The sequence below is a fragment of the Protobothrops mucrosquamatus genome, unplaced genomic scaffold (assembly GCF_001527695.2).
Source record: "Protobothrops mucrosquamatus isolate PMUCROS unplaced genomic scaffold, P.Mucros_1.0 scaffold1379, whole genome shotgun sequence".
Classification (NCBI taxonomy): Eukaryota; Metazoa; Chordata; class Lepidosauria; order Squamata; family Viperidae; genus Protobothrops; species Protobothrops mucrosquamatus.
The window spans coordinates 35,827-59,904 of record NW_015387568.1 but is presented as its reverse complement, the minus strand read 5'-3'; the positions used below and the strand labels follow the sequence as shown (position 1 = coordinate 59,904).

Sequence of the window (24,078 nt, the reverse complement as noted above, 5' to 3'; positions counted from 1 at the left end):
GAGGCTTTCTTTTTGCAATGATTACAATTATCATTATACTTCAGGCTGTGAGTTGGATGCCCGCAAAGGCCCTGGCTATGAATTGCTGCTCTAAAAAGCTAAGTACTGTATCGCAATCAGCCAAGGGTGACATTTATTTCCTATGCCAGAAACTGGAACTGAAGTCTGCTAGAGGTTGAGTTGGTTGATTCTTTTTTCCAAGGAAACCACAGGCTGATTCAGGTTGTTTTAAAAAAAAACAACACTTTTTTCTGGACCCCTTCTGCAGCTCAGCCATTACACCCATTTGCAGTACAGGTAGTTATCAACATGACAACCGAGCCCAAAATTTATGTTGCCAAGTGAGACATTTTATTAAGTAGCCCTCTTCATTTGCACCCCTCTTACCAATATGGTGGGGTGTTGCTGCCAAGAAGGCTTTGTTTGAAAGCTGGACTTGTTTGATGATTTAGGAAGACAAATTCAAAGTATTCAGCCATCCTGTTTCCTCACACATCCAATTATATTTCTGGAATGCAATATTGGCTCCCATTTGCACCCTTTTAGATACGTATTTTTTCTTTCCATTCCGGATTCCATTAAATTTAGTATTAACTACTACTCAATGGTCTCATTTGTCAGCACTCACCACTGTCCAAATTAGAACGGATTTAGAAATCAGGTTTTGGTGCAAATTAAATATTAAGGAGATGATTTTGCTGAGGCATCTGGGCTAAGTTCACACAGCGTCCTTATTAATGATTAACTGAAACACAGTTTGCTCAATGTTCTAGGTTGCACATTCCCTGAACCATAAATTAAGCACCAAACTCAACTGTTTCAGCAGGCAGGACTGGCCTAGGGGGTATTTTAATTGGTTTTAACAAAATTTTAATAAAGCGGCCAATTCAAATATTTTTAATTATTTTAGATTTGTATTTGGTATTTATGTGGGATTGTTTTAAACTGGCTGTAAGCCGCCCTGAGTCCTCCGGGAGAAGGGCGGGGTATAAATGAAATAAATAAATAAATAAATAAATAAACTTGGCCTATACTGCTAGAATTGTTTTTCCGCCTTAGTAACCTCAAAATGTATGGACTTCAATTCCCAGAATTCCTCAGCCATCCGTGACTGTCACTAAAAACTGAAGCATCAAAGAAGCCATACCCACAAGTCTTATCTCCTTCATAGGTCCTAGAATAGCACTTCTCTAGAGGACATGACTTCAAACATCAAGCTCAGATCGGTTCCTTCAGTCCCCGAAACAGGCAATTGTTTCCTATATTCTATATGCACACACACGTATATATATGTGCATTATCACCCTCTGTCTTCCCTGATTTTTTTTAAATTTTAAAGCCATCCAAGTAAGTTTCTGCTACTAAAGTAGCCTACAGTTTCTCAGGCAAGCTCCAAATCATATTCATTTGAACCAGTGTATTCTTTAAAGCAGCTGCTATTTTTTAGGGCTACTTTAATAAATAGATTGCTCGATTCAACTAAGGCCCAGGGCAGTTTTTCTTCAGATTATGTTTAAAATATTTTATACATTAAATAGATTTATATTGCCACCCAAAACCCACACACACACAGAGTCACCTCCTGAGTGATGATTAGATAAGTTTAACTATACTGTGAATGAGTAGCTGTCTGTTTGAGGCAGAAACTCTATCCAACTCTGCTGGAGGGGTGAATCAATATTTGCAGTCTGCATACTTCAAAAACATGGAAATTAATTCATTGTGGAAAAAAAAACTCACGACACTGTTCATTATTCTAATTCGCCTATGCCCGTGACAGCAATAGTTTTATTAATCTCATTTTATTACTCTCACAAACGATGGGCAAGCTTTCAAAAAAAAAACTTTTTCAAACAGAATGCCACCGGTAAATGGTGTGGTCACTTCGTTTTCCTTTAAGTGCTTCTCCTATAAACTACATGTAGGTGTGACCTAACAAGGACCCAAGACGGCATGCAAATGTTTGCACTGATGATGTTGCCTAGCTTGGTAATAAGATGTCTGCCAGAAAAGCTCAGAGAGCACCAGGACCCCATAATGTTTTTACTGCCTATTATCTGCTGATATTTTTGAAATTAAACCATACAGGGGCCTATAATTTAGAAATGCAAAAAAACAGTAAGGATAGTTTCCACACTTCTAATTGTTCTGGTTCTTCTTGCCTTTTGAGTTTAAGGTCACATCTTTGACAAATTCTTAACAGCCCAGTGCTATGAGGACCTACAACCTGGAGGTAAAAAATGAGGTTAGTGGGCTTTATGATCAATCCTTTTCCAAAGCTAAACAGGATCAACCAAGTTTAGTACTCAGATGGGAGAATTCCAGGGCTGTAGGCCAGACCGGGAAGTTTAAAGAAAAAAAAAAAGGAAGGAAATAACAAACCAATTCTGCATTGTTGCTGAGAAGATTTGCACGGCGTTAGTGGAATTTGACTTAAGGCTTCTTTACTTTTCAAGACTAATAAACCTGTGGTATGCAAAGAGAAGAAAGCTAACGGTATCTTCCTTTCCAAATCTTTCATCTCTGAGAACACTTCCCCAAACCACAATGTATACGGCAGCATGCATATCGGTGTTTGTATGTACCACTGAATTAAATCTGCTGCAACAGATTTTGAGATCTCTGGGTCTCCCTTTCTTTCATGACTTCAAAGAGGAGAGTTGTTCAAGTTAATAAAGTTTCTTTTTTGAGTCAAGATCTCAGGTGATTTTCTGGCCACAAATCAGGTGAATTCCATGGAAACTACCTGGAAATGGTTTGATACTAACCTTCCCCCCTTGAGGCTTTTCCAACTTCCCAGTCTAGTCAGCGAACGTTATAGTCCCTCACCCAAATAAGATCCTGGCCTCAACCTGCTTAGCTTTTTCAAGATCACGCAAGGCTCACTGGACATTGACACCTAGCTGGGCATGATTAAGGTCATCGAGATAATTTCAGCAAGCCTCATGTCGGCTTGAGTTACAATTTCAACAAGCCCATCATCCTTAACCACAGCTGGCTTCCTTGTCCAAATGTTTTCTACAAAGAAGATAAAGGAGAATGAATTGTGCAAACCCAGAGCTTGCACTCTGTTCCTGCTTGCATGCAACGCGCTGAACCAGTAAAATGACACACTTGTTTATTTCCATTGTGCGATATACAGAGTCCGCTTGTTTTATTCAGCACTGGCCCTATCTGACCCCCCCCCCCACTGGTATAGGGCAGGCTTGTTCTAAGGGAGGTTAAAACAATGAGGTTTCCACAGTTAGAAAGAAGAAATGTGATTGAGGGGCAGGTCAGGTTCATCCCTGCGTATACTCACGTTACAATAACCCCCTGAACGTAGTGCTTAATCACAGATGAGAAGGAAATGGCAGAATTCCCTTTAAACTGCACAGTGGCATTGCAATGACGGATACACTGATGTGACAACTGGAGGGTGTAAAAGGAAGGCCAGTTCCTTAGCAGCAGGTGTCCTGAGATGGCATGGCTGCTCCCAGGAGATGGGGCCCAAAGCGACACAGCTCTGGCCTCATACCCAGATAATTGGCTTTTCCAACCACCTCTCTGGGCTTTGTGCCCGATGGATGTAGGATAACCACCTGGGGTCTAGTCCTCCACCGAGGGCGCTAAAAGGAACATCTTAAGCTATTGGCCTACAGGCAAGGAACAGCCTTCCTGGCTTTCATCCCCGCTGGGGTTCAGTTCTTCAGCTCGCTGAGCTTCAGCTTGGCAAATTCGGTGGCCACCTGCAGGGCTTCCTCCAGGCAATCTGTGTTTTTGCCCGTAGCCTGGGCCGAGAGGTCTTTCCCTCCTCCCTTGCCATCCATCAGGACGGTGACCTGCTGCACCCACTCGCTGGCCTTCAGCCCTTGGCGGGCGACTTCCTGAAACCGACAGAAGGAGAATATTTGTAGCTCCGGATCGAACGGGTGAGGTCCCTTGGTGCTCTCTGAGCTTGGTTGTTTTCTTGCAGACGTTTCACTATCGAATATGTTTGGGGATGAAATGTCTGCAAAGAAGAACAACCAAGCTCAGAGAGCAGCAGGAGCTCCACCACTTCCTGAAAGACAGAACACTCGCCAGTCTGCAATGAAACAAACCACGCTAAAGGAAAGTCAGATGCGGTTCTCGGCATCCTTCACCAAGGGCCATATAGACTGAGGCTATTGGGAGTTACGATTCGAGTCACGTCTGGGGAAATCTCATAGGCTTTTTCATCGTTGTTCTAGACCAGGGGTGGGGAACCTTGGCTCTTTTATGACTCGTGGACTTCAACTCCCAGAATTCCTGAGCCAGCCACGCTGAGGGGAAAGGGAGGGGTTTCCAAGCTGAGCCATGCTGGCTTAGGAATTCTGGGAGTTGAAGTCCATGAGTCATAAAGCGGCCTAGGCCTAGGGCAGGGCTAGGCAACCTTGGCTCTTTTATGACTCGTGGACTGCAATTCCCAGAATTCCTGAGCCAGCCACGCTGAGGGGAAAGGGAGAGGTTTCCAAGCTGAGCCATGCTGCCTCAGGAATTCTGGGAGTTGAAGTCCACGAGTCATAAAAGAGCCAAGGTTGCCTACCCCTGCTCTAGATCTATAACTTAAGAAGAAAAAGAATGGAACTCCTACTTCTTGAATTATCCATATTATTTCTCTCTGGCCAGTTGGTACCCACGGTCTCAGAAGGGCTGCCAACCTGGCTTACCTGAGGAACTTGGCATAAGCAGGTGATTTTGCCTGCTTCGTTATCCACGCTGAAAAGCATCGCTGCTGTCTCGGGAGAAAGTGTCTTCAAGAGCTTCAGGGATTCATTCAAGGCCTGTAGAGAAAGAGTGTGCTGTGAACTGGCATTTGAAGGTGGACCAGGAAAGAACTGAAAAAAAACCCCCATCATTTGGCAATCAGGCTGAAGGGATCATTTCATGCCAAGACGCGAGTGTGTGCAGCCAGTTCTTGTCCTCTAGATGGGGACCAAACGTGCAACCTTCTCTCCATGCTTTGTTGTTGTTCAGCTGCTAAGTCACGTCCAACTCTTTGCAACCCCATCGGCCGTATCTTTCTGCGCACCGCTGCCCATTTCACAATAGCACTAGCACTTAGACTTATATACCGCTTCATACTGCTTTAGAGCCCTCCCCAAGCGGTGTACAGAGCGCATTGCCCCCAACAATATGGGTCCTCATTTTACCAACCCTGGGAAGGATACAAGGCTGGGTCAACCTTGAGCTGGTCAGGATCCAACTGCTGGCAGTCGGCAGAGTGAGCCTGCAATACTCCATTCTAACCACGGTGCCACCATAATTGCGCCGAGAAAAGAAGTACCTTAGCAGAAGCACCATTCTCCATTTCCAGAATGACCAGAGGCTGGTTGGGATAAGCTTCAATGAGCTGCTTCATCTTGTCCAGCACCTTGGAGAAGACAGAGAAGCATGAGACAAGTGTGAGGTTGCCTAACTGAGGCCGCAAATGACAGAGACGGAAAAACGATGCTCCTTGTAGAGGCAAAGAGAAGGGCGTACGCTACATCAGGGGTCTTCAAACTTGGCAACTTTAAGACTTGTGGACTTCAACTCCCAGAATTCCTCAGCCAGCAACGTCTTAAAGTTGCCAAGTTTGAAGACCCCTGCTCTACATGTTGTACTTAGCCGGGGCCCCAATGCCAGAAGATTAAACAATAGGTAGTGTGCCAGGTAGAAAGGCACACGCCCGCGAGAAAAATAAATGCACCAACTTCTCAGCCAAGTCTGGCTTGCTAAAATTAAGATTCAAGACAGAAGGTGGGACAAGTTATGACACAACCTTGGCCAACGTCAAGTTCTCCCAGATGTTTCAAGAGTTACGCATCCCAGAATTTCTATCCAGTGTGGCAACAGTTAGGAATTCCAGAAGTTTTAGTCTTTGCACATTCAAACAACACCGCCACACCACACCAGATTGGGAATTGTTTTCTCAGGATTATGTTTCTAAAGATGGCCAAGTTAAAGGTCTAGAACCTTTCATTCAGAAAGAGGACACCACATGATAAAAGAAACAGCCATGCTGCTCTTTATGATACAAGCAGCAGCAGCAGCACAGTTCTTTGCAGCCCACTACCTGCCTCCCTTTCAAAGGGAAATACAAAGAGTCCACAACTTATGACCACAATGGAATCTGCCCATCATGGTCATCATTTGTGATGGTCATAAAACGGGTCAGCAGTTTGACTAACCCAAGTGGCCATTAAGTGAAATAGGCAGTCCTAAAAGAACCTCCAGGCTTGTTAAGGGAACCCATGGCTCGCTATGGGCTGGTTTTGCCCCAAACCACAAGTGCCCATTTTCACCAAAAACCTTCTAAAAGGTGGTCACAGCCATCAATGCCGAGCACCTGAAGTGCATTCACACGATCACGGGGTGAGGGGCGGAGTTGGAGCTTCAGAACCAGGTTGTTAAGTACCTCCAAGAAGGTCCGTCCTTACCTTTGAACGGCCGCTAGACAATCAGTCTGAAATCAAGGACTACCTTAGAACAATTTCTAGGCTCTGTGTGAGTAACAGCAGGAGAAAGAGAAAGGGCTCACGCGTTTCTGGATGTCGGCCTTGCTGGCCCGATCCAAATCGTCCATAATCTTCTTCAGTGCTTTTAGGGCCTCTCTGAGTTCATCCTTTTGCCACTGGGGAATGATGGCCGTAGCCAGGGCCTGCGAAAGGAGTCACACCTTGACGTTACAATTTCAGATCGGGTGGGTTCCCATTGCTAAAATCACAAGTTGTTTAATCTAGGACTGGAACATTCAAGAAATCCGATAGATTAGATTAGATTAGATAGATAGATTAGATAGATTAGATAGATAGATAGATTAGATAGATAGATAGATTAGATAGATTAGATAGACAGATAGACAGACAGATAGATAGCTAGATAGATGATAGATAATAGATAGATGATAGATAGAGATAGAGAGATAGATAGATGATAGAGATAGAGAGATAGATAGATGATAGATAGATAGAGATGATAGATAGATAGAGATAGATAGATAGATAGATAGATAATGATAGATAGATAGATAGATAGATAGATAGATAGATAGATAGATAGATAGATAGATAGATAGATAGATAGATCATTTAGTGATCCTTCAAAGTTACAACCACACTGAAAAAGTGACTTAGGACCGTTTTTCACCCTTGCGACTGTTGAAGCATCCCCGTGGTCACGTGATCGAAATTCAAGCGATACGTAAAGTCCTGCCTATAAACCCAGCCGGCAAGTCGTAAACTGCAACTCTTTAGCTAGCTTGGAGATGACCAGCCTCCACAGAGGATCCTAAGAGAGAGAAGCTGCAATGGCTTTTTCTTTCCTTTTCTCTTTCCTTACCTCGCCAAGATCCGCAATCTCACGCTGGACTTCTTTGTTGGGGGTCGTCTGGATCTTCACTTTGGTTTCTAGGTCAGCCAGTTGCTTGTTCAGACCGTCTGCTTTCCTCAATGCCTTGAAGAGAAAAAAGATGCAGGCTTACAGGAGAGAAGAACACGTTCTCCCCAGCAGGCCTAAAGGGAAGATGGTCAGGTGGACCACACGTGTGAGCAAGGTCTGGTCTCTTAGCTTAAAATTAAGCAGAGACCCAACGGGTCAGATCCTGGTGTATCTAAACAGGTCAGGTTCTCCACTCGCTCAGCTTCCCCCGGAGCATCTGGCTCTCTTCCTTCTCCACTGACCTTTTGTGCTTCGGCACCAGTGACGGCCACTATCCTCCGGATGCCCTTCGCTATCGCTTCTTCCGACACAATGGCGAAGTGTCCAGCGTGACTTGAGTTCTGCAAATGCCTGTAAAAACATTGCAGGTGAAGAGGCTGTAGGTGAGTTTTCTTAAAACGTCTGCATTTGCAGACCTAATCTGCAAGTTTTGGTTTCCCGACGCAGCCCCTTTTGGCGACCCCAGGGTACTCACGTGCCCCCACAGAATTCGACCGACGTGACGGCACCTGCTGCGCTGGAGGGATCGTTCAGCATGTCCTCAACTGGTATGCCAATTGAGACCACACGTACGGGGTCAGGGTAAGTCTCATCAAAGACGGCTCGGAGTCCTTGGATGGCCTTGGCAGCTGCCAGCGAACAGTCCTTGGCGTACACAATCTGGCCAATCGATCACAGGGACACTGAAGATTAGCAGATTGCAGTGGAGGGGATCCAGTACTGTTTCTTACAATCTCAAGATCATTCTATTTTTCTGCCAAGGTGTAAAGCCCCAGGATAGGTAAGCAAAATTTGGCCCCTAACCATGCCAGTTGAAGCCGCTTCAGTTTAGCAGCTTCTTAATCTCAACTCTATACAATCATGCCGAGAAAAGTTATAACTGGGCCAAAAATCTAGCAGCTGTGTCCATGCAATAAACGGACGTGGTCGGTTTTAATAAATAAATCAAAGAATGGGATAGAATTCTATGCATAAGAGCTGTGGGGGCACAGAATGCAGTATTGCAGGTTAATTCTGCCCACTGCCAGGAGTTCGATCCTGATGGGCTCAAGGTTGACTCAGCTTTCCAGACTTCTGCGGTTGGTAAAATGAGGAGCCAGATTGTTGGGGGGGGGGCAATATGCTGATTCTGTAAGCCACTTAGAGGGCTGTATAAAGCACTATGAAGCGGTATAAAAGTCTAAGTCCCATTGCTATACGCAATTGGTAGGGAAAGTAGAGACTGGCCTATCTTCTGTACATGCTCATGTGCATCTAGAAAGAGTACAGAGAAGAGCAACAATCATGATCAGGGGACTGGAGGCTAAAACATATAAGGAATGGTTGCTGGAATTGGGTATGTCTAGTTTAATGAAGAGAAGGATGAGGGGGGACATGATAGCAGTCTTCTCAGGAGCTGCTCCAAAGAAGAGGGAGTCAAGCTATTCTCCAAAGCGCCTGAAGGCAGGACAAGAAGCAATGGATGGAAACTGATCAAGGAGAGAAGCAACCTAGAACTAAGGAGAAACTTCCTGACAGTGAGAACAATGAACCAGTGGAACAACCTGCCTCCAGAAGCGGTGAATGCTCCAACACTGGAAGTTTTTAAGAAGAGACTGGACAGCCATTTGTCCGAAATTGTATAGGGTTTCCTGCCTGAGCAGGGGGTTGGACTAGATGACCTCCAAGGTCCCTTCCATCATCATCATCACTATTACTACTACTACTACTACCACCATCATCATCATCATTACTATTACTACTACTACCACCACCATCATCATCATCACCACTATTATTACTACTACTATTACTACTACTATCATCATCATCATCATCATCATCATCATCATATTAGGGAAATTCAGTTGTCTCTCGTTATCCACTTGTTTCCAGAAACCAGAGAAGTAATTATATTCGAAAGGGATTCAACACAAGCACACAGGCACACTCTGTCTCACTGTACCTTGGCTTCTTGAACCATTCCATTAACAATCTCTTCTGCCTTCTTGATCTCCTGGGTGGACATGGCTCCCTTGGCGGTGAAATCAAACCGCAATCGGTCCGGAGCCACCAAGGATCCTCGCTGATCGGCTTCACCCAGCACAGAACGTAAAGCAAAGTTGAGGATGTGGGTGGCAGTGTGATTGCTCATAATGGGCCTTCGCCTTGGCTGAAAGGTAAGAGAGACATGACTGGAGATGTGAGGAGCTGCAAGGGAAGGAAGGATCCTTCTCATCAAGGATCCCAAAAAAGGCATGATAATCAATTGGATGAAATTTGAAATCTGCTTAATGAATTGAAATGATTTAAAGCTTAATATTATTTTGTTACTTTTAATTATATATTGGATTAAAGGTAATCTAGAATATTAAGAATGTATTTTTTAGAACAATAGGTTTATTTGTATGAAAATTATTATGTAATGGAATGAAGAAAACTGAAGAGATGTTTTAGATTTGGATTGAATTAATAATTAATTGAGTTAATTTAATAAGATGATGTGTTTGTTTGATGATATGGATGTTATTAGTTATGATAATTAATTGGATGAAATTTGCATTCTGTCTAATGGATTGAAATGATTTAAGGTCTGATATTATTTTGTCAGCTTAAAGAGACTGATTAATTGATGGATTAGATATGTATAGGATAGATCAATATTTTATTTTAAATAGGGGATATTAGTGGAAGAAGAAATAAATAAGACTTATGATAAAATTAAGGAACTAGAATATATTTGGAAGGGATACCTGAATTGATAATGTTTTTATTTAAAATTAATTTGATTACGTTATTGTAAATTCATAAAGCTTTAACACAGGTCCAGGTTGAATATATTTAAGCTTGAATTGGATTATTTTAAATATACTATGCTATTTGAGGGAAAAAGAGAGGGAATATTTGATGTATTGATTGAACTATGTATATATGTTTTGTTTTTGGATGTTTGATTACCCCAGCACCACGGTGTGTCCTGAGTACTTTGTCTTAAGAATAAAAAAAACCCAATAACATTTGTTTAAAAAAAAAAAGGATCCCAAAAAGTCAGGATCTATTCTAGTCAGCCAATTCTGGTCCATAAGTGATCTGGGCAATAGACTAGGGCAGGGGTCCCCAATCCCCGGGCCGCGACCCACTATTGGGCCATGAGCTGTTTGGAACCAGGCCGCAGAAGTGGTGGGCGAGCATCCCCACCTATGCGAGCAGCAGGCGAGCGCATGCACACGCACCCCGATTGCATGGGTGATGGACACGCGTGCCCACTGCTCGTGCAAATGGAGCTCTACACGTGCGCTTGCTGGCCACTTGCGTGGAACCATCCCCTCTCCCCCCCCCCCGCCAGTCCGCAAAGCCGGAAAGGTTGGGAAACTCTGGGCTGCTGAATCAAATTTTAATCAAGATTTTATCCTTAAAAAAAAAAAAAAAGGATTAGAGCAGGGTCCCTCAACCTTGGCAACTTTAAGACTTGTGGACTTCAACTCTCAGAATTCCTCAGCCAGCTTTGGTTTCCCGACGCAGCCCCTTTTGGCGACCCCAGTGTACTCACGTGCCCCCACAGAATTCAACAGGCAGGACAAGCTTTGCTGGCTGAGGAATTCTAGGAGTTGAAGTCCACAAGTCCTAAAGTTGCCAAGGTTGAGGAACCCTGGATTAGAGGAAGAATCCAAGTCAAATTTCTTTTATCTTCTTCCCTTCTCGAGTCACTCACCTCATCAATAAACAAGCGCACCAAGTCCCCCACCTTGAGGGTCCCGTAGACTGTGCCCACGTGGAGCACGTAACCTCCGCGGACTTGTACGTTTTTCACCGTAAATTCTGTCTTCTGCAAAGCAAAGAGCAAAGCCAGCGGATGTGGTTCATCAAATCGATCAGGGAGGTGGATTAACAAAGACCGACCCCAACGAGCTGAGAGCATGCTAGAGCCTAGATCCTGTTCTGATCATCTCTTGCTAGACTAAAGAACCAGTTATGATCCTCCAACATGCTAGTTAGCAGACATTAGGGGAAGGAGGATGGCTTATTTGTCCACAAAGCCCTCCCACTCCGAAACGGATCAAGGTCCCCGCCAAATCTATTTGGCCAACCTACGTCTTCAGCACCATCGTCTTCTTTAACAAAGTAGCCTTCGTCGTAGATCTGCCCACCCTGCTCAGCATAGAAGCAGGTCTGGTCCAGTACAACCCCACACTCTTGGCCTGTATGAACTTCCTCCACAAAGGTCTTTTCCCGTCGCAGAGCTTTCACTGTGGCCCCAGGGTTATTAAATTCTGCAGGTCAAAACAAAACACCCCAACAGGGTAAAAAAAAAAAAGACAGGTGAGCTTTGTGTCACATCAGGAAGCAAAAAGGACCACGCAAAAGATGGGCAAGAACAGCCTTGACATTTTCAGAACGGACCATTCAGCTGCGTGGTCCACTGGATGAGTAAGGAAACCCAAGAAGATCTGAATCTGAAATCAAAGAAGGCCACTTGTTGTGTGTGTTGAAGGCAGGCCTTGTGCTAATGCCCTGGGACAGGCAGAAGATGTTGCACTAAAGGAACAGCCTGGAACTCACCATAGAAGCCTTCTGGATCCGACCGATAGTTATACTTCAGGGAATCGTCCGTGGGTTCCAGGTCTCTGGCACGGAGATCTTCAATAGCATAGATGTCCAACATGATGAGATCTTCATCGCCAGCTCCCTTGCCCTGGGACTTCAGCTGGAAATGTAACAAACCCAAACATGAAGGTTGGATGAAGAGACTAAGGAACCGTCACAAAGAAGAGTCAAGCTATTCTCCAGAGCACCAGAAGGCAGGACAAGAAGCAACGGATGGAAACTGATCAAGGAGAGAAGCAACCTAGAGCTAAGGAGAAACTTCCTGACAGTTAGAACAATTAATCAGTAGAACAATCTGCCTCCAGAAGCTGTGAATGCTCCAACACTGGAAGTTTTTAAGAAGAGATTGGACAACCATTTGTCTAAAATGGTATAGGGTCTCTTGCTTGACCAGGGGGTTGGACTAGAAGATCTCCAAAGTCCCTTTCAACTCGGATATTCTCTTTTGATTAGATGAATTAGGACAAGATGCTTTGCATATAAATGAACTATCTGGCTTTACTGTGATTGGTGGCTATTTACAATCAGGATGTATTTCACTTACATTCTGGTAAACTATTCAATCCTGCCCACCTATATAAAGATACAGGTGCTCTTTATGACCGCAGTTTCCACTGCTCATCAAAGTGGTTACCAAGTTGTGCTCAGGAATTCTGGGAGTTGAAGTCCACGAGTCATAAAAGAGCTGAGGTTGCCTACCCCTGTTATAAACTAATAAAAAGTCACCTTTATTTCAGGGCCCCTTTTAACTCTGAATGGTCACTAAACAAATTACCACATGCTCTGCGAGACTGAGATTGCTGACTGGGTCAGCGATAGCCAAGCCCTACCTGAGCGGTCTTCCTTTCCTCCTCAAAGGCCTCCATGTCGACCTTTAACCCCTTCTCTTCCGCGATAAGCCCAGTGAGATCCACAGGGAAACCGTACGTATCGTATAGGAGCCAGGCTGTGTCTCCTGGACAGGGACCGGGAAGAAAGAGCCAACAGTCAAAGCACCATGAAAACATTTCAATCTGCAAAAGGATACTCTCTCTGAGGGACATCCTGCCTAAGAGTTGAGCTTCCGTTTCTCTTCAGCCTTTTATAAGGAACAGTTGCTGGAACTGGGTATGTCTAGTTTAACGAAGAGAAGGACGAGGGGGGACATGATAGCAGTGTTCCAATATCTCAGGGGCTGCCACAAAGAAGAGGGAGTCAAGCTATTCTCCAAGGCGCCTGAAGGCAGGACAAGAAGCAACGGATGGAAACTAATCAAGGAGAGAAGCAACCTAGAACTAAGGAGAAACGTCCTGACAGTGAGAACAATTAACCAGTGGAACAACCTGCCTCCAGAAGCGCTGAAAGCTCCAACACTGGAAGTTTTTAAGAAGAGACTGGACAGCCGTTTGTCTGAAATGGTGTAGGGTTCCTGCCTGGGCAGGGGGTTGGACTCGATGACCTCCAAGGTCCCTTCCAACTTTATTATTATTATTATTAAAAGGAAGGACCTGGTGCACCATGCACAGAGAGCTGGCTGTGGAAAGAAACGGTAGAAAGAATGAAAACTTTTTTAACCGGAGGAAAGAAATCTGGTGTTGAGTGAAGCAAGAGCTTGGTCAGGCCCTTTTCACACCAAAGGATGGAGGACATGTCATGGTTCCAACTAATGAAACACTTCAAAGAACTTCCAGGCATTGTTTTCCTAAAAAAAAAGTCTTTATTTTGTTTTCAGAGTGTCAGCACAGCATGGAGGGATGACAAGATCTAAATTCTCCTCCCCTGAGCAGCATATTTTGCCAGCATATTTCCCTCCCTTAATTTGCTGTCATAAATCACCTTCTCCAATCAGTTTGAAGACCAAAGTTTCCCTTCCCGGGCAGCAGGGGATTTTTATCTAAAGTAATTCCCCACACATTCTTTCTCCGCCCCTCCCAGCATCATCTAAGTCAGTGTTTCTCAACCTTGACAATTTGAAGGCATGTGGACTTCAACTCCCAGAATTCCACAGCCAGCATTGCTGGCTGTGGAATTCTGGGAGTTGAAGTCCACATGCCTTCAAATTGTCAAGGTTGAGAAACATTGATCTAAGTTCACTCTAAAAATACCACACAGCTCTGCATATTTTGTCAAAGCAAGAACATCCAACGTTAGCAGTGTTGACAGGATACTTGCCCCCTAATAATTAGAGCCCCTAAATTTGTGGTTTACACCAGTGGTCTCCAACCTTTGTGGCTCGGTGGACAGGTGGAGGCAGTGGCAGCGGCGTGGGGGGAGGGGATGGTGTCACACGTGTGCACCCCGCTTTCACAAATTCAGCTTTGCGCATCCCGCGCACTCACCTACCACTTCTGTGGCCTGGTTTGGAACAGGATGCGGCCTGCCAGTGGGCTGTGAACTGGGGTTTGGGGAAGAGCAGATCGGCATGGAACCGGTTCGTGCCAGGCAATCTTCAAGGCCGTTTACCCTGAGTGTGGAAAGCTACCAGCCCAAACACCTCAGCGTTCCCAAAATATCTTGGTGGCATCGCATTGGCTGGATTTGGACCGGTCACGGGGAGAAGGATGGGGAGTGAAGGAAATAGTTTTGTACTGATGTGCGGGAAGCTCAGATTCCTCCTGACTTTACTGCAAGCAGCATCTTTTAGTAAAAGTACCTTTCACATCGATCAAATGGAGTCGAGGGTTTTTCTTTCCTAAGGGAACAGACTGAGGCAGGTCTGACAGATTCCTATCCAGCCCTGCCATGTTATATACTAACTAGTGACCTTTTGAAAGAAGTAAGACTATCCTAAGAGATGGGTGACTTCACACGCTGAGTTAACGGGGACTATTAATAGGAAGGGTAACATGTTACATACCAGGGATTATTTTATTGTCTCCTAAACTCTGGATCTTCCTGTCCAGAATGCGGCGTCCTCGGTTGAGTGTCTTCAAGAACTGCACCTCCTCTTCGTTGATAATATCTTTCACCATGTCTGGATCTTTTGTTAGTTCGGGGAAGGCTCCACCCTGAGAAGAACAGGATTCAGTGAAGGAAGGTCATCTCATCGGCTCAGTCATCCATGCACCAAGAGAAGTGTGAGGAGCAGCCTTCCTGAGGCTTTCTAGGTAGCATGGAGACTACAACTCCCAGAATTCCAGTGGTCCTGCTGGGTGTCCTGGTACAATTCTATTTTAACTGGAGGGCGGGAGGCTGGGGACCACTGCTCAAGGACAAAACACCAGAGTAGGCTTACCAGGGACTGAACCACCACATCGACCAGTGTGGCAAAGAATCCCTTGGGAGCATTGAGCTTCTCATGAGCGTAGCGCACAGCACGTCGGAGGATGCGCCTCAGAACATACCTGTAGTAAGGAACAGGAGGAGGTAAGAATCTTTTACATTCTGGCTAGTCGTATTTCTGAAAACATGTTTTCAGTCATTAGGTTTTCCTAATCAAATGCACCTCAAAAAAACAACAACCCCCTTTCGTTTTAACCCTGCCCTCACCCCAGGGAATTATGGGCAGCCTCACCCTCTGCCGGTGTTGTCGGGTCTCCCGCCATCTGAAAGGGCTATGGTGATGGTTCGGGCATGGTCAGCCAGAACCCGATAAGCCATGTCTATGCCATCAACATCTTCCTCACCAACCCGCCCGGCATAAGGTCGGCAGCCGGTCCCCTGTGAAAAAGAAGAAATGAAACCAGAAGTTTTCACGAATGTGAGCCAGTGCCGGTATTATCTGCTATTTACACCAGGAGCTTTGGTGGCGCAGTGGTTAGAATGCAACGTTGCAGGCTGACTCTACCCACTGCCAGGAGTTCGATTCGGACCATCTCAAGGTTGACGGCCTTCCCTCTTTCTGAGGTCGGTAAAACGAGGACCCAGAATGGGGCCATATGCTGACATTGTAAACCACTCAGAGAGTGCTGTAAAGCACTAATGGGGTGGTATGTGGATGCTATTGCTATGATTTCTTGTACTGGTAATCCATTTTTCCCTTTGAGAGTTCAAAGTGCAGACTTAGAAGTCTCCTTTCATTTTATAATCATCCTGTGAGGTAGGCTGGGCTGAGAGAGAATAACTGCAATTATAACTGTATTCAAGCACAGTAACCCATTTTAAATCCATACATCTATATTCTGCTTTTCCACTGAAACTGACCCTTTAAGGGAGATGACACCAGTCCAAGACAATCAGGAGAAAATCCCCTAATATGTAGCCTTCTATGTTGCAATAAAGCAACATCTCCAGTGTTCCAATATCTAAGGGGCTGCCAGAAAGAATAGAACAGAATAGAACAAAATAGAATATAGAATAGAATAGAATAGAATAGAACAGGATAGAATAGAAAGAGAAATAGGAACAGAAAAGAACAGAAAAGAATAGAATAGAATATGGAAGGGATCTTGGAGATCTTCTAGTCCAGCCCCTTGTTCAAGCAGGAAAATCTATACCATCTCAGACAAGTGACTGTCCAGTCTCAAGTGGTCAAGAACAAGAGGTCAACCTGTTCTCCAAAGCACCTGAAGACAAGAAGCAATGGATGGACACTAATCAAGGGGAGAACCAACCTAGATCTAGTGAGAAATTTCCTGGCAACGAGAACAATTAACCAGTAGAACGACTTGCCTCTAGAAGTTGTGGGTGCTCCAATGTTGGAGGCTTTTAAAAAGAAGCTGGATAACCATTTAATGTCTGAAGTGGTATAGTGTCTCCCATTTGAGCAGGGGATTGGGCTAGGAGACCTTCAAGTTCCCTTCCTATGCTGTTATTCTGTTCCATGACTTTAGGGCCATCTGTTATTCTGTTAAGCTCCATTGTTCCAAAACGCTTTCCGAACAGTCTAAGCTATGCTATCCAGAGGCCGAACCATGTGTTGACCGACTGACCCGCCATGAACTCGGGGCCTACCTTCTGAATTGCCTCAAAATAAGGCATAAAAAGATCGGTGTCATAGTTGGACATTTTGTTCTGCAACACGGACACCAGCCGCTCCAGCCCCATCCCGGTGTCAATGCTTTTCTTCGGCAGTGGTTTCAAGGTCCCGTCCGCTTCTCTGGTCCAAGAAGAAGAAAAAATATATATATATAACTGTTGGGATTAGGAAACACTTACAGAGATCCAGTCCTTCCTCTTCGTCCCAACTTCATGCAATCTAGAAACTCCACTGGATTCATCAAGACCGGGTACTAAAAAGCAAATTCAAACTAACACAGAGCAATGGAATACAGGTAGTCCTCGACGTCCGACACAGTTCGTTTAGTGACTGTTCAGAGTTAAAATGGCACTGAAAAAAGGGACTTATGACCGTTTTTCACACCTACGACTGTTCCAGCATCCCCAGGGTCACATGATCAGAATTCAGACGCCTGGCAGCCGATTCTTATTTATAACAGTTGCGGTGTCCCAGGGTCACATGATCACCTTTTGTGACTTTTGATAAGCAAAGTCAATGGGGAAGCCATATTCACTTAATAACCATGTGACTAACGGATATTGAGGACTACCTGTATACTTACACAGAGAAACAAATACCTCATGCACATAGATGCCTAATATAAAAGTGGGAAAGCTCGAACAGCATTCTTCAAAATGAAAAAGGTCTTCTGCAGTCACGACATAAGCCTAAGACTGAAAATCAGGCTTGTCAGATGCTATATTTTTTTCTATCCTGCTCTATGGAGTAGAGAGTTGGTCTCTGACAGAAGCCCACCTGAAGAGACTAGAAGCATCTGAAATGTGGATTTACAGGCGGCTGTTACGTATAAGCTGGGTTGACAAGATCAGAAATGAGGAGGTGATAAGCCGCCTGGGAAAGCCGAGGGAAATCATCAAAACAATTAAAAAATGAAAATTAGAATATTTCGGACATGTGATGCGACACCCAGAAAAATACGGCATACTCCATTTAATCCTCCAGGGAAAGATGGAAGGCAAACAAAGTCCAGGCAGAAGAAGAACATCGTGGCTTCAAAATCTAAGGGACTGGTTTGGACAAAACTCAGCAGCACTTTTTCGTACGGCTGCTGATAAAAACAGGATCGCCAACATGATCGCCAACGTCGGATAACGGATATGGCACAAGAAGAAGAAGAAGTGTTCTTCCTCTGAGCGACTGGAAACCCACAGCTAGGAGACCTCAAGGTAAGATAACCTTTATTGTCATTTTTTTTTTACTGTGGGTGCAACGGCACACATCAAAAATGAAATTTAGTTGCCCGCTGTCAAAGTGAAACACATACATGACACAAAAGCAAAAGGAGATGGCTTCCTGCATCACCTGTTGAACTGTATGAACACCAAATTCCAGATCTCGAGCACGTTGGGATCATCTTGATTGACAAGGTGGGAAGCGTCTCGGTCCCCGATCCGGTCGTAATGCATCTCGCTGCAAGGGCCGCAGGGCCCGGTGTCTCCCATTTCCCAGAAGTTGTCCTTCATGCTGCCTGGAAGAATCTTACTCTCTGCCAGACTGAAGGGAGTAAAAAGTTCCATGAGTTAACAGAGTGAGGAAAAAGTTCACATGTTGTAGCTTCCGTGCTCTGGATTAATTAGGAGCCCATAATATTTTGAAATCGCTTTTCCTCCATTTTTGTGCTCTCCAGATGTGAGGCTGGGAACATGATATTCTGAGAACTGCAGTCCCATCACTAATGGATGGTGCGAGGTTCGGAAAATTGGTACCTGAAGTCCACTTACCAAGTTCTTTTTTTTTTTTTTTTAAGTAATATTGTTATCACATTAAGCAAGGTTAAGATAGTGCTAAGGTATTTCAAAACTATACATAATGACAAGGAATACCCCACCAGCAGGGATAATGCTCCCTTCTTTTTATTTTGTACAGCCAAATAATAAACCGCTTTGGAAGAATCCTGGTAAAAAATGGTGGTTTAAAACATTCAATATGAGAAGCCAGACAGACGATCCAGATGTGCTTTCTGAACGGCCTGCTTTCCACTAAACCAGAACTCCTTATTTATTTATTTTTCTTTCAGGATCCCTTCCCACTTTTAAAAATTACAAAGGGCTCCAAAAAGAGCTGGATGGGATTGTAATACAGTATCATTTTTAAACATGGCAAATAATTTCAATTTCACAGACTCCTGTTGGAGGTCTTGGGAATACACTTTAAGAAGCACCGCACTAAACTTGCTTCTAAATCACAATTCTTAATTCAAAAGTAACAACAAACCTGGGATCAGTTAAACCGATTCCCGGTTTGTTTGTTTTTTTCTTAAGAGCACAAGAGTTTGCATGATGCAAAGAAAGGAGAGATTTTAAGACACAGGCTAGTTTGGGAAGACTAAGAGGTGATATCTCTTACACCTTCACTTCTTTTGGGAGAGTTTGGGACAGTCTCTCCTTTTCAGATGTTAAGGAAGAATTTCCTGGGTCATCCCAACTCACCCGAGATTCAGCCAAATTTGTTTGCAATCTAAGTCAGGCTCCAAGCCGGCTGCCTCGTTGCCACCAAAATAAGTCACATAGAGCCTTTCGACGGGGATGCCAAATTCTTTGGTGAGGAGATCCAAAGCAAGTTTACAAGCCAGTTCCTGAGTGGACAGCGAAAAACAGGGCTGTGAAGATCCTGCCAGACAGAAAGATCTACCTCTTTTCTCTCTTTTCACATCTCCCTTTTTCTAAATGGTGCAATAACACCACCAAGCCATCATAGGTACAGGATAGTCCCGCATCTGCCCACAGTCGGGGCCAGAATAGCCACTGCTAAGCAAGGCAATTGTTAAGTGAGCATGCCTTATTGCTATCCCATCTAATGGGGCAAAACCTCTATTTTCTTCAGTCTGGTTTGAAATGTATTTGATGGGTCTGGAAATACGAGCAGGCTGCCTCTGTGCCTTTGAATGATCCAGCAGTAACCAAATCAACACCCCAAACATGCCAGATCAGAAGACTATTCCATCTTGAGAAAGCCTGAGAAGTGCTTCCCTAGCTTTTACATAGGGAGGAGGCCAAAGATGCAAGAATTCTGTGTGCAACAAGGAAACACAAGCCCCCCATAAACACAACCCACCCTACGTTGTATCCCCGAGTTGAGAGCTTTCTGCTATGCTCCTGCTGTACCTTGAAGTAATCGCCAAAAGACCAGGAGCCCAGCATCTCAAAGAAAGTGTGATGATACACATCCTTGCCCACATCGTCCAAGTCGTTGTGTTTGCCACCAGCTCGAATGCACTTCTGGGTGTTGACGGCTCGTGTCAGCTTTGCCATGGGATGGGAAGGGTCAATTGTGTTGAGGAAGATGGGCTTGAACTGGGAAAACAATAGCAATTCTCAACTCTGGAGTTGTTGTGCAAACTAGGCTGAGCACATTTAAATATATATATATATATATATGTTTTTTGAGGTTTTCACGGGTGTTTATATGTATATATATATATTATCTTGAGTTTGGTGCACCCTGTCGGCCCAAATATGGGAGAAGTGAGAAATAAGTGAGAAAGAACCTGTGGCCTAGAGGTTAATAGATCTGCCTAACATGCAGACAGCCCAGGTTCGAATCTCAGAAGGGTATGTCTGGTTGAAAAGAACTAAAAAGTTCGAAATGGCTATTCCAGTTCTCCCTTAATTCTTTGTTAGCAATCCAAATTTTGAAAAACATATAAATATATTGGTCGGCCCCAAATTCTTGAATTATGAAAAACAGAGTACAATTTCCTCTCTTTTACGAGCATCTGTTATCACTGACCTGGTTCATGCCAGCATTGGCGAAAAGGAGAGTAGGGTCATCCAGAGGGATAGTAGCAGACGAGTGTACATAAGTGTGCTGGTTGTCCACAAAGAAATTGATGAAGCGTTGACGGATCTCACAGGCTGTCAGTGTCTCCATGGTGAGGCCTCTGGTCAGCACTGGTGAGAGAGAGATGGAAAGAAGAAACACCAGATTTGAAGAAAGTAACACTAAGTTATAAAAAGTCACTCCCACCTTAGGCAATGCTTTGATTAGGTTCTGATTCAGTGTATTAGGCAAACCAGAAATCGATCCATCCAGTCTCTAAGTTTAAGGGTGTTGTATAAATACAACCTCTGAATTTCAGAGGAAAGGTTAAAAACATGTGGTAAGACACTCTGTTCCCTACACAGCAGGCCAAAGCAGATGATCAGTTGCCAACAGCTTCCACAAATGCAGAGTTTCCAAACTGGCAGAAGAACAGAAATGTCCAACTGGCCAAACTGGATGGTGGCCAACATTTCTCAATCTAGTGTTTTTCAGAAATACTGTAATCCTCTGATCATCAGAACTTCAGATCAGTTCTTCTGCCCCAGGCTTTTCATTTTGTACAATGCCACCCAGATGCCTCTCAGGTGTTTTACAAAGCAGATGGAGACCAATATCTCTTCCACCCTTGTTCCCTCCACCACCCAGTGTGTCTCCCAGACTGACCAACTCTGATACGTTTTTATTTATGTAAGAAAGGTAGAAGGCCACCCATCTTCAGAAATAACTCACAATCCAAAACAATTTCTAAACAAACATAAAACTCTATTTTTTAAAAAAAATAAATCTAGAACAAAAGCCAAGGCCTTTTAACACATAACTGTCAGTGAACAACTGAGGATTTGCTCCCCCATAACGTATCAAACACTACCGCTTCACAAGGGATGCTACCCCTTAAACTACTATTTGCAAACCACAATGGCTAAGTTAAGAAGAAGTTAAGAAGAAGTCAAGTTACGACTTAGGACAAGGGGTGCCCCATGGGCCTTAAGGCACAGTATGTCACTTTGACCCAGTGCAGCTGGCCATAAATCAAATTCACCTTGGACACCATGAGCCTCAGGGTTGCAGTCCCAATGATGCTTCCCCCCCCCCCAAAAGGCAACTGGACTTTCTTGTTCTTTTTTTTTTCCTTTTGAAAACATTTCGCTTCAGTTCTAGCTGACTGCCGGGGAATGGAAAGATTTATATTCTTTGCAATCATCTGGCCCTTAGCATTTAGACTTTCCATTCCCCATTGGTCAGTTAGAACTGAAGATGCTTCTTGGAGGAGAAGCGAAACGTTTTCAAAGGGGGAAAAAACTCAAGAATGTCCAGTTACCTTTTTTTTTTTTTTAAAAAAAAAGCACCTTTGAGACAATTATGACCTGGATGATGGAGAATCTCTGTAGACACACAGGGTTGGAGACCCACAACACACACACCCAGCAGGAAAACACCATGGGGCATTTAAGCAATTGAGCCCCCCAATCAGCAACCTACACCCAACTCTTTATAGGAGGAGAGCTTGAGCAAAGGGGCAAAAAAGGGGGTCCACTGTCCAACGTGCCTACAAGCAACCATCTCACCCTGACTTTTATTGAGCGCTTGGGGATTCAGCCAACCTATCTCCGCCCAGCCTACCTTGCAGGGTTGATGTGCGGATAGACTGGAGGGGGAGGGAACCACTGAGGACGCCGCCTTTTCCGCCTGGAAAGCAAGACAGGAGATGCTGGAGTGGAACTAACGCGTTTGTTTTATTTCTTTCCATTCAAACGACCCCAATAGCCTACCTGGCCTTTTCAGCCGCTTCCCCCAACCCGCGATGTCGCTGCCAGGAGCTGCGGCGGCGTTTTCGCTACGCAACCGGGCAAGAGGCGGGCCTTTCTTCATTTCGCACATCCTATTGGTCTATAAGTTGAGAAGCGGGTGGCTATTGGTCCAAAGTCTTGTCTGTTATCTTTAAAAGGGGCCGAGTCACGCCGACTTTGCCAGCCTTACAGCATGCTGAGATTGAAGGATTTTTAGACCGGCTGATGCAATGGCTGCGAAACCGAGGTCACGTGGCCTCCCTGGGAAGGGCTTGAAGGCGGCAAGGGGGCCGCCATTAAGGGAAGAGACTGGCGGGGGCGGGCGTGGAAGGGAAGATCTAATTACAGAGAGTAGTTAATAATTCGAGATTGATTTGGTAGGATAATGTACGATGGGGGAAGGACCATGTCGTTAAAATGCACTGTTCTTTATATATATATTTTAAATATGAAAATAAGTCCTTTGAATATTTTGCAGAATCCCTTTTTTTTAAATTAAATTAAATGACCAAAGGAAGGCACCTTGCACCGTGCATCTGCTCGAGTTTTAAAATATTTTCTGCAATGTCCGTAAAAATAAAAAATAAAAAAATTGGAACATTAAATGTGAATGTGGATTTACAATTTTGTGTGTATGAGTGTGTGTGTGTGTGTGTTGAGGATCTTTGAAGCATGGTGCAAACATCCCATTGCATAAAATAAGAAAAAGCCACAATAGAAATTCTGAGTGATAAGAATCAGCTCTGAAGATCAGATAAACACTGAATGTTTAAATAAAACTGCTCTCAAGTAGCATGTTGTACACAAAAAGACTAAGGATCTCCAAGTCTAGAATGTGGGATAGACATCTGAACCCCAGATAATCAACTAAATGAGCCAGAATAGGCAATGGTGTCCAATGGTGTGGTTAAAAAAAGCCAAGATGGTGGCTTATAGGGTGGGATCAAAGCTCAACCTTTTTTAGGGGCAATTCATATAAAATAGATGGAGCTTCAAATATATGGTCCTATATGCACTTTTTTGACCACACCCTGCAGTCCTTCAGATTATAACTATTTCCATAGGATGGTGTTTCCTAACCTGAGCTGCTTTAAGATGGGTGGATTTCAACACCCAGAATTCCCCAGCCACTTGGCACATCATCCATGGACTAGCAATATATATTAAAAGTTTCATAAAGTCAACAGAGGCCCAGTGAATGAAACTGCAGTCAATCATAACTGTAGGGACAGAGAAATGATGTCATAATAGTTGCACAGTCAGTAGGGAAACTACAGCTTTGTCCTTACAGCTGCTGAGACGGTTTTTATCCAGGTATGAAAGGCATAATTCTAGATGAAGTGGAGAACAGAAACAAAGAGATGGTGCCAGAGAAAGAAGGAGGTGGAAAGTGCTATGTAATACTGCTAAATCTGCTTTGGGGGTGAGCATCAGTCATAGATTGCAACGAACGGGGGAAGTCTTTCTCTCCCCTGGTCTAAATTGTCCAGGGAACTATTTCTTGGGACTATTCCACTTGCTTCAGGTAAGATGCCTGGAAGAAGGTCTGATTAGATAAGGAATAGCAAAGCCCATCTTAAAGTT

At 44.2% G+C, this 24,078-nt stretch overlaps 1 protein-coding gene across 1 annotated transcript; it reads right to left on the bottom strand.

Moving 5' to 3' along the window:
• Positions 1–3,101: 3,101 nt before the first annotated feature.
• Positions 3,102–22,513, bottom strand: AARS (alanyl-tRNA synthetase). Its single transcript, XM_015821679.1, has 22 exons — positions 22,477–22,513; positions 22,328–22,393; positions 20,675–20,835; positions 20,050–20,238; positions 19,375–19,520; positions 18,248–18,439; positions 16,879–17,023; positions 15,500–15,645; positions 15,221–15,329; positions 14,843–14,993; positions 12,837–12,961; positions 11,962–12,106; positions 11,494–11,672; positions 11,114–11,227; positions 9,368–9,574; positions 7,898–8,082; positions 7,665–7,773; positions 7,324–7,437; positions 6,524–6,643; positions 5,288–5,374; positions 4,671–4,784; positions 3,102–3,866 (listed from the first exon to the last, which is right to left on the bottom strand). The coding sequence occupies exons 3-22, from the start codon at positions 20,813–20,815 to the stop codon at positions 3,681–3,683; spliced, it is 2,904 nt and encodes a 967-aa protein (XP_015677165.1). The 5' UTR covers positions 20,816–20,835; positions 22,328–22,393; positions 22,477–22,513; the 3' UTR covers positions 3,102–3,680.
• Between the last annotated feature and the right edge of the window lie 1,565 nt (positions 22,514–24,078).